The sequence below is a fragment of the Chrysochloris asiatica genome, unplaced genomic scaffold (genome assembly GCF_000296735.1).
Source record: "Chrysochloris asiatica unplaced genomic scaffold, ChrAsi1.0 scaffold00027, whole genome shotgun sequence".
In the NCBI taxonomy this organism is placed as follows: domain Eukaryota; kingdom Metazoa; phylum Chordata; class Mammalia; order Afrosoricida; family Chrysochloridae; genus Chrysochloris; species Chrysochloris asiatica.
Genome location: NW_006408545.1, coordinates 24,883,347 through 24,894,152, shown reverse-complemented (window position 1 = coordinate 24,894,152; position 10,806 = coordinate 24,883,347). Strand labels below are relative to the sequence as shown.

The 10,806-nt window shown below is 37.7% G+C and overlaps 1 protein-coding gene across 1 annotated transcript in view; it reads right to left on the bottom strand.

The window, feature by feature from the left end:
- HACE1 (HECT domain and ankyrin repeat containing E3 ubiquitin protein ligase 1) overlaps positions 1 to 10,806 on the bottom strand; it is a 146,316-nt gene that overhangs the window by 73,983 nt on the left and 61,527 nt on the right. Inside the window, exons 8-10 of the mRNA XM_006839970.1 lie at positions 2,737 to 2,833; positions 2,469 to 2,570; positions 1,322 to 1,428 (exon numbers count right to left, since the gene is read on the bottom strand). Coding sequence (XP_006840033.1) covers positions 1,322 to 1,428; positions 2,469 to 2,570; positions 2,737 to 2,833 — 306 coding nt within the window. The remainder of the gene's footprint in view (positions 1 to 1,321; positions 1,429 to 2,468; positions 2,571 to 2,736; positions 2,834 to 10,806) is intronic.

Genomic DNA, 10,806 nt, shown 5'->3' with positions numbered 1-10,806 from the left:
CTGATGAGCTTGAACTACCAACCTTGCAGTTCAAATGGCTTTGCAGTCTGACACATTAACCCACAGTGCCACACCAGGACTCCCAAATATGTATACAGGGAGTGAGAATAAAAGGCAGTAACAATGAAAAAAAAGTATGTTCAACTTATGTTTGGACTAACTTGTGACTAACTCACAATTGCTGCTGTTAAGTGCCGCTGAGTCGGTTCTGATCCACAGCAACCCTGTATAGAGTTTCTGAGGAGCAGCTGGTGAGTTTGAACTACCCACCTTGCGGTTCAAACGAACTTAAAGTGCAGCATATTAACCCACAGCACCACACCAGGACTCCAGTCATCACAGTGAAGCCCATTAAAAGTCAGGGACCACCAATACGAAAAGTTCCAAAAATGACTGGACCAAAGGGCTAATCTAATGTTTCTAACAATAGCACTGATTTATGGAAGAGAAAAGGGGCTAGAAGGAAGAAAGCCCAAACTATATAGGTGGAAAATGACCTATTCTAAGACTATCAATGTAGGAAAAGATCACAAGGGATTGGTAAAAAGAACACTACAAAGAGGAAAGCACCCAAATCAAGAAGTAGGTCAACTCTGTAAGTGAAGAACGAATAACTGCTTGGCCATTTCTCAATGGCTGCTTGTCCATCAGGGCGGCTAACCGCAAACAAAGAAATGTTTTTGCTGCTGATGTTGTTAAGTGCCATGGAGTTGGTTTTGAGTTTCTGAGGTGCAGCTGTTGGGTTTGAATGGCTGACCTTGTGGTTTGCAATCCAGTGCTTACCCTACAGCGCCACACCAGCAAATGTAGTTGTAGGAAAATGCTACAGATGTATAAATGCAACTTAGGTCATAGACTTAATGATGAACCATTAAAAGCATGGGATCTTTTTGGGAAAAATAACCAATTGAACAAAGGGAGGCAGTTCTGAGAGAAAATTTTATAAAGAATCATGAGGGTATACTGAATATTCAATATTACACTGTACTCAGTTCTATAAATTAGTGATCAAGATTCCTATCTTTTTATCGATTCTTTTCCAAGGACATTTTACTATATGACTAGTCTGAGTAATTACTTTATGAACTACTAGACACATACATATCCACTCAAATAATACCACATTTTAATAGTCTCATTAATGATAGTTTGTCCCGGTCCTTTTAAACAAAACAATGATAACAAGTCAGCAAATTTTATGACATCTTAACACTGACAAAAAGCATCCAACAGAATAATTTATTCCCAGAAAAACCTAAAAAGAGATGAAGCTAAAATATACTTGTGATCTATTGATTCACCTGTATTTTGAAGTACTTACCTAAGCAATTTATGCCCATTTGTTGTAGCAACTTCAGCAAGGCTTGTTAAAATCTTTAGGTATTGGTTTTCACTCTGCTGAGACAAATGCTCCAGAACCTGCCGTAACTAATTTACAAATTTAAAAATATAATTATATACAAATCCATTACATTTTACAAAAGGCACTAATTAGTTTAATAAGTATCTCTGGGGCCTGTGAGTCCTTTCTTCTATTGGCCTCCTGGTGTGGCACATGAAGGAGGTGCACTAGACTGTGGACCACAAAGTCAGCAATTCAAAGCCACCAGCTGCTCCTTGGAAACCCTATACAGTTGCTATGAGTCAGAACCTGCTCGACAGCACTTAACAACAACAAAGTTAGTTACCTGCAATTAAGTCCTTTACAGTCATTCAAGAGTTAATAAATAATATAAAATCTTTGTTCAAAATCATCCAGCCAAAACTAATAAAAAATATAAATAGGTAAGACAGAAATTACTAGCCACATTTATGAAAATTTACTAATAAACTTTTAAAATTTACTGAGCTTTAACTCTGCAATTTTGCAAAGAGTAAAACTATCATAAATATAAAGTTGAATAAACTGGTGGTTATTAAGCATAACTTATTTCTTCTTGGATTCTTTTCCTCTGCCTACTAGAAATATGAGAAGGCTTCAAAAAATTCGTGGAAAATTTTCATTATCTTTTTAATTCCATTTTTCGACAATCTCTTTGAAGCTACCTCATATTTTAGTTATTCTAAGTACAGAGCAAAGACCAAGAGGACAGAAGATTCATTCAGGAGCAAATATGAGTACAAAATGTACTGCTTAATATGATGGTGGTGGTGGTTGTGTGCCGACTCATGGCAACCCTGCATAGGGTTTCCAAGGCTGTAAACCTTTATGGAAGCAGAAAGCCTCATCTTTCTCCCTCAGAGCGCCTGTTGGACTCTAACGATTGACCCTGCAGTTAGCATCCCAACACATAACTCACTACGCTACCCAGGCTGCTTCTTATAGAGTTCATACTTGTCCTGTAATGCAGATAAGCAAATTCAAACACTGAAGTTTATATATAATACTAAACAAATTATAAAATGTCATACATATTGAGCAAGAATAAAGATTGTTCATTTACAAGCTACTAGAAGAAACGAATTACCATGTTTTCTCGGAGATCTTCATTCTGTGTCATTTGAATAACTGTCTGAAAAAGCCTAGGGTGATACTGAATTAATACTTCACAAGTCTCTCCATATCCACCCTAAAAACAAATGTTAAAATTAAGTTTAAAAGCTAATTCCTTTTAAAGATCATGTTCACCACATAATAAAAATCTTAATAACCAACCTCTTATTTAAGAAAAAAGTAATTTTATCAGTTTCAGTTTTTATTATAAAGCTAAGGGGGCTCATACATTAAACACATACCTGTACACATAAATCCAAAGGGGTTACTCCATTTTTATCTGGCAGGTATTTCGCTCCTCGTAATAAAAGAATCTGTGCTGTGTCTCTCTGACCATGACTGTACAGAAACAAAACCAGGTAAAAAATATAAACTGTTTAACTTAAGGTCCCTGTCTATGAATTATGAACTGCTAAAATGAGTCAATAAAAGAGTAACAGAAAAAGCAATAATAATAAAGACATGAAGTTCTGAATTACATTCTCAGAACAACTGGGAAATTGTTTCCCAAAGTTAGGTTATACTTTCACTGTGGAGACAGGAAATAGTGATCTATTAAATCTCAGAATGAACTTGGACACACTGTCTAAAATAGATCAGACTATTTTCATAGAAGTAGTTGCCATTACAATTTCTGCTTTATTTTCCCTTCTACTCACTTCTTCTTCCTTTTTCAACTGTAGGCTAACCTTCCAAACCACACACAATCAAGTCTTCCTAGCCCTCCAAAACCTTAATTCTCAAAATAAAAATATATTTTATGCCACTTTAATATTTTGTCTTTTTGAAAAACAAAAAAAGGTATGTATCAAAATAAGAGAATAGAGAACAGTATCTCTGTCTTCTTCTTGCTTAGTAAACATCTACATTTTTAAATGTGATAATTTAGCTCCCTTTACTGGTTATTCTGGAGTCCTGGTGTGGCGCTGTCGATTAATGCGCCAGACTGCAAAGCCGTTTGAACTGCAAGGTCAGCAGTTCAAGCCTACAGCTGCTCCTTGGAAATCCTATACAGGGTCGCTATGGGTCAGAATTGACTTGTTGGCACTTAACAACAACAACAACTGGTTAATCTATAACGCCAATTGAGTAGATGGATTAATTGGCCAAAAATACTACCTAGCTTCCAAGGTTCACTTTATCGACCTGCTTTACCAAAACCCACTCAATTTGGTTTCTCCTGGTAGGTAGTCAATCTGGCCTAGAACGCACAAGTCTCTCATCCACTTGTCACATAATCTCTAGCTGATCTCTTTCTAGAAGTAAAATTAGATAGTAACTATGGTTATTTTTTCAGCTAAGATCTAGCTACTTTGGGCATAACCACTATAATCTAGATATCTGGTCATTCAATGAAAAAATCCTATCATACCCAAAATCAAACCCAGTAAAGAGTCGATTTCAACACATAGCAACCCTGTGTCCAGTTACTGAGACTGTAAATCTTGACAAGAGCAGAAAGCCTCATCTTTCTCCCATGGGATAATGGTGGGTTTGCACTGTGGACCATGTGGTTAGCAGTCAGTGTTTATCCTACCAGGATTCCTAAAATCAACTTAGACTCCAGGCCCATTAAATTTTACAGTTAATTTTAAGAACACTAAAGGAAGTCATACAATACGGAAGAGTATTCAATCCAAAATTTATATACTGTGAATGAGAAAAATCTACTAATTGACACAGAGGTTGAAATTAAAACTCAGATCTCTGAGCTTTGATATCAATATTCTTTCCATATTATCATTAGCGAAAAGGTGTATAATTTCACAAAGAGAAAAATTACATGGAATACTAAAAAAATTAAAAATAAAACAAACACCATTCATTCTCTTTCATGAAATGTCATTATATAAAGTATAATTTAAAACTAATTTAAACAATTTTTTTGAAAATAAGAAAATCTGACAAGTGCCAGATAATGTTGTAGCAATTATACATAGGCAGGTTACTCTCCCAATACTTTATTATAACAACAATTACCTTCCAAAATCCAGATGCCAGAACTAACTTAGACATCCAGTTTATTACAGAAAAGGTCAAAATTCAAAAAGCTATATAAATTAGTAATCCCTCCCAATGCTACAGTAGCTAGTGTAACTGGTGTGCAGCATTTGTCACTAAGCTAGTTGGTTAAGACATGACACGATACAGCTCATGGTGATTATAATTAACACTGTTTTGTTCTATATCATGTGGAGTCCTTGTATGGTGCTATGGGTTAATGCGCTCAACTGCAAAATCAGTTTGAACTACAAGGAAAAGTTTGAACCACTGCTCCTCAGAAACCCTATACAGAAACGCTATGGGCTGGCACCAGCTCGACAGCACTTAACAACAACAACATTCTTTATCATGGAGTCCTGAGGTGGTACTGTAGGGTAAGCACTGGACTGCTAACGAAAAGCTCATTGGTTCAAACCCATCAGCCACTCCTCAGAACCTTGGGATTCACCATGAGTCAGAACCATCTCGATGGCAGTTAACAGCATCAACATTCTTTTATCAGGCTTAAAAATAAAGGCTAAGTGGAAAGAAACTAACTTGAAATTAATTTGTTTAAGGGGATACTGAGGAATCTGCTAATACCCCATGTTCTGGATAGATATACAAAGCTACTCTTTTCATATGTAGTATTTCTTTCAGAAGTATTTAATGTCCATGTGTCCAATCTTTCCAAAAAACTGTAAACTCCTTGTGGATAGTCTTATCCCATAGTATCAAGCATAGCTGTTTATTCATAACATGTATTTAATACATCTGTTGAATTATGCTGTATGTGTTAACTTCACATACCATTTCATTCAACAAATAAGCACTAAAAAAAGACAGTGCACTAAGGAAATAACCAGGAGAAGAGACCTGGAACACAATCTACTTAGGATCTACTAGATGGCACACAAGGAGTTCTGGGAATGTAGTGATGACAAGTCAGGCTGCTAACCTCAAGGTCAGCAGTTCAAAACTGCCAGCCATTCTGCAGGAGAAAGAGGAGGTTTTCTGCTCCCTTAAAGATTTAGAACCTCGGAAACCCTATGCAGAGTTGCTATGAGTCAGACCCAATTCAATGGCACACTACCACCTATGATGGCACACAACAACAATCAAGATGACAAGCAGTGTGCTCAATCAGGAGAGTCTCAATTGTGACACTGTCATAAAATAGATAGTCATCTAATTCTTTAGTTGAGGAAACCATAGCTCAAGAGTGTACTGGAGTTGCTCAATGTCAACAGTTACATGGCAGACCAGAATCTGAATCTAGATGAGTCAGTCTAACTCCAAAATCTTTCATCAGTATGCTGCTGCTCCACCAGAATGAAAACACAAGAGTCTGCCCTTGGAGAATCAGCAAGGGAATACGTATTGTGAACACATGAGGAGGATCTCACACAGTGTGAACACAAAAAATTACCAAAGATACGTATCAGTATATATGGTATGAAAAAAAGTCTCAGACAAATAAGTTTATATTCTATATATAAAAATATGAGGGTGAGTCAAAAATTATCTGCTCTCTGGCTGTAGAATTTATTCTAATCAACTTTTAGAAAAGACAAATACAACATTTTTCCACATAATCTCCTTGCTTCTCAATACACTTTGTCCATCTGTCAACAAGCTTTTGTATTCATTTACTAAAAAATTATTTAGGCAGAGCTACGAGCCTCAGATACATCATTATCTTCACTACTTCATCAGAGGTGAATCTTTGTCCTTGAAGGGCTACTTTCAGGGGACCAATCAGGTGAAAGTCCAACAGAGCAAGATCAGGACTATAAGGGGAACACTTGAATACCTCAAAATAAAGTTTCTGCAGAGTGTTGACAGTGTGGGCAGAGGTGTGGGAACATGCATTTTAATGAAAGATCACAATGTCCTTGGACAGCAGTCCTGTGTTTAATCCAAAGTTCAGGCTTCAGCTCTTCAATGAGTATCTCACTATAACAAGCACTGTTGATTGCTGAACCTTTCTCCTGATTCTGTTCCAATACTGGCCCTTGAGAATCCCAGAAAACTGTAACCATCAATTTTCCAGCTGATGGTTGACTTTTGAACTTTTTCTTGGTCAGCAATTGAGGATGTTTCCATCCCATACTCTGCTGTTTACTCTCAGGCACATAGTGATGAACCAATGACTCATCACCAGTAATGATTTCTGTTATAAGAAATTTTTACCTTCCTTCGAGTATCGGTCCAAATTTTGTTTGCAGATGTCCAAACGCTTATGTTTATGCTTTTCCGTGAGTTGTTTCGGTACCCATCTTCTACAAACTTTGAAACCCAAGTCTGTTGTGAACTGTTTCATAGGAAGAGCCATGCCTAATTTGCAAATGATTTGCCACATAATCCACTGTCACTTGATTATTAGACAGAATCATTTCACATGCACGTTCAATGTTGTCATCAGCTGTAGACTGGCCTTTTAATATAACCAGAGTGCAGATAATTTTTGACTCACAAAGAAAAAGAAAACTAGTACAGCCTAAGAAAACTGAGGTAATTTCTACAAGTAGAACAAAATCCAATTTATAACCTGGTGACATTGCATTTTAAGAATGGATTATAAGCAAAAAATAGTAGCTGATACCATACAAAATTTGCAAAGTCTAACTAAAAAGCCTCAAAGGTTTCTTCTGCAATACTGCAAAAGATTGTTGTTAAGTGCTGTTGAGTCAATCCTGATCCATAGCGACCCTGTACAGGGTTTCCGAGGCTGTCTTATAATAGGTTACTCAGATTTCCTAAAAGACCTTTCAGTTCAAATAACTGCAAAACTCACTCAATGAATAATTTTTTTTTATCTTTAAATACTGATTGAAACAATACTCTCTTTAAGGAACTGCCAATGTGTTTTATGGAAACAAAGTTGTCAAGATTTAACTCAAAAGATGCCTGCAGTAGCTTCTAAAGCACTCAGAATTGATTTCTCAGGAACCTTCTTCTGTCTCTTAATGCTGGGTTCTTTCTGCCTTATGAATTTCAAACTTGGCTAAAGTATATATAGTTCATGTTCATGGTGGTGGTGGTTAGTTATATGCCATAGTGTCACTCTGACTAAAAGTGACCCTGTATATGATGTCTAAGGCTGTACATTTTTAAGACAGCAGAAAGCCTCATCTTTCTCCTGCGGAGCAGTTGATAGCTTCGAACTGTTGACCTTATGGTTAGCAGCCCAACATGTAGTGCACTAGTATACCAGGACTCCTTATACAGTTCATATAATTACAGTATTTTTAACTGCATATAAAACTAAGACATATATTCTAAAGGTCCTTTACTATTCTAAAAGTTTAGAGTTTTGAGTCCATGTGGCTATTTTATGTGACTATTTTGATTTGTTGTTAACATAGTGTTCCAACTCGTGTTGTTATTGTTAGGTGCCATCAAGTCAGTATCAACTCATCATGAACCTGTGCACAACACAACGAGATTGGGCCAACCTCACAACTGCTACACCTGAGACCATTGCTGCTGCCACTGTGCCAATCCATCTCACTGGGAGTCGTCCTCTTTTTCTCCGACCTTCTACATTACGAAATATGACATCCTTCTCCAGTGATTGGCCCCGCCTAATAATATGTAGGAAGCATAAGGGACAAAGTCTGCCCACCCTAGCTTCCAAGGAGCACACTAGCTGTACTACTTCCAACAAAGATGTGTTTGTTCTTTTGGAAGTCCATGGTACTTTATATTCTCCTCCAAAACCATAACTCAAATACATTAATTCTTCTATGGTTTTCCTTATTTACTGTCCAACTTTCGCATGCATATGAAGTTACTGAAAATACTATGGCTTGGGTCAGACGCACCTTAGTCCTCAAACTGACATCTTTGTTCTTTACACTTAAGGAGGTCTTGTGCAGCAGATTTGCCTAATGTAATGTCAATTGACTTCTTGACTGCTGCTTCCATGATTATTGACGGCTGATATGAGCAAAATGAAGTATTTGACAACTTTAACCTTTTCTCCATTTATATAGATAAACATCCTTCTGATATTCTCTGCTTTCAGCCAAGATCCATCGGACATCTGCAATGATAACTCTCGTTCCACGACCTCTTCTGAATCCAGCTTGAACCTCTGGAAGTTCTCTGTCAATGTATGATTGTAGCCATTTCTGTATTACCTTGAGCAAAACTTTACTCGCTTGAGATATCAAAGAGATTGTAAGATGATTTCCACATTCCGTTGGTTCACCTCTTTGGAATAGGCACAAATATGGATCTCTTCCAATCTGTCGGCCAGATAGTCGTCTTCCAAATTTCTTGGCAGAGATGAGTGAGTGCCTCCTGTGCCGCCTCACTTTCTTGAAAGATTTCAATTTTTATTCCATCAATTCCTGGTGCCTTGTTCTTTGCCAATGCTTTCAATGCATTTTGGACTTCCTCCTTGAGTATCATTGGCTATACTAACTCTTGAAATGGCTGAACATCCACCATTTCTTTTTGGGACAGTGACTCTGTATTCCTTCCATCTTCTTTTGATGCTTTCCGCATCTGCAGCTGGTAGGTTTGAACCGCCGACCCTGTGGTTAGCAGTCCAGTGCGTATTCTACAACGCCACGGCATGAGTCCAAATAATACTTATGTCTTATTAACTATTATACATGGTATGATATCATGGATTATCTAACATCTCTCCTAGTCATAGGCTGTAACTCCCACCAAACAATGTTTCTGCATTGCTGGATTTTGCTGGGTCTGGGTAAGATAAGGTGGGAGAAATTATGGATAGGGTGACATGATTCAGCTGTGGACGTTAGCTGAGTTAATTGTAAGTGAAAAACTTGATACTCCAGCATGAGTATAAAACGAACCACCTCAGAAGCAGGAAGGGGGATCTCACAATCATCAAAGAAGAAGAGCCAGGATGGAGTGAGCCCTTTGGATCCCGAGATCACTCCGCATGCAACCTTCTCAACCCAGAGAGAGACAGCTGTGACACTGGAGGCGTGGCAGAGCAGCAGAACCAGGAACCAGAGCATGAGACAGAGCAGTGGACTTCCCAGCCTTCAGAGCAAGTCAAAATGACTGACTCAGGGCAGGAAACCTGCTTGTAGAGTGGGGTGCCTCAAGGGACTTAAGTGGGGGAACTAGGTTTGCTAACCCAGGGAGCTAGAGCCAAGTGCCTTCAGACCAAGGCTTATGGTGGAGCAGTGTACCCTATGGGCATTCATCAGCAGCTGAGTGCAACAACTGTAACCTGAGAATTTCTGACCCCAAATTGTCACTGTTAACTTCCTTAATAAAGCCCATAACTCTGAATATGGTATCTGAGTACTAAGTGGTCACTGCAATGGATTAATGAACCCAAAAGAGTAGGAGGTAGAAGGTTGTGGAAGAAATGGTTGGTGCTTCATATTTTTGCACACAACAATCTTTTACATACGATTTTTTTAAACAAGTGATGTTAGTGGTTTCATTCATTCAAAAACATTTATTACGCATCTGAGTGCAAAGTACTGAACTAAGCATTGGATATACAATAGTGACTCAAACAACTGTTTGGAGTCATGGAGTTTTCTGTCTAGCAGAGCAGATTGGCAATAGATAATGAAGAATTACAAAGTAATACAAGAAAACAATCATAATGCTGTGAGAGACAGAGTTTAAGAAGACACCTATCACACTGGCCAGGAAGAGCTTTCCTGACAATATAATAGTGAAACTGAGACATGAAGAAAGAGAAGGCATTATCCATATAATAACCCTGGGTAAGAGCTGGTTGCATTTAGAGAGCTCAATGCAAGCCTCAAAGAAGAAAGACTTTAGATTTTATTTGAAATGTAACAAAAATGCACTGAAAAGTTCTACACAAAGACTTTAAACACATAGTGGTTAAGAGCCAATTTACTTTCTTAAAAGATCACCCTTGCTGTTTAGCAAAGTAAACAATAAAGGAATCGGGGAGACCATATACTGAGACTACTACAGTACTGTAGACAAAAAAAAAAGTAAATGGCTGCAAGAGAAGTGGAGATACTCAGAATATATTCTGAAGATGTATTGCTCATTACTGGTGACTGGAATGCAAAAGTAGGGAGCAAAGAGGACAGTCCATTAATTGGAAAATTTGGACTTGGTGATAGAAATGGTGCTGGAGAACGAATGATAGATTTCTGTAAGACAAACGATTTGTTTATTTCAAATACCTTCTTTAGACAGCATAAGAGACGACTATACACATGGACCTCGCCAGATGGAACACATAGAAATTAAATTGACTACATATGTGGAAGGAGAAGATGGAAAAACTCCATTTCATCAGTGAAGACAAGGCCAGGGGCAGACTGTGGAACAGACCATCAATT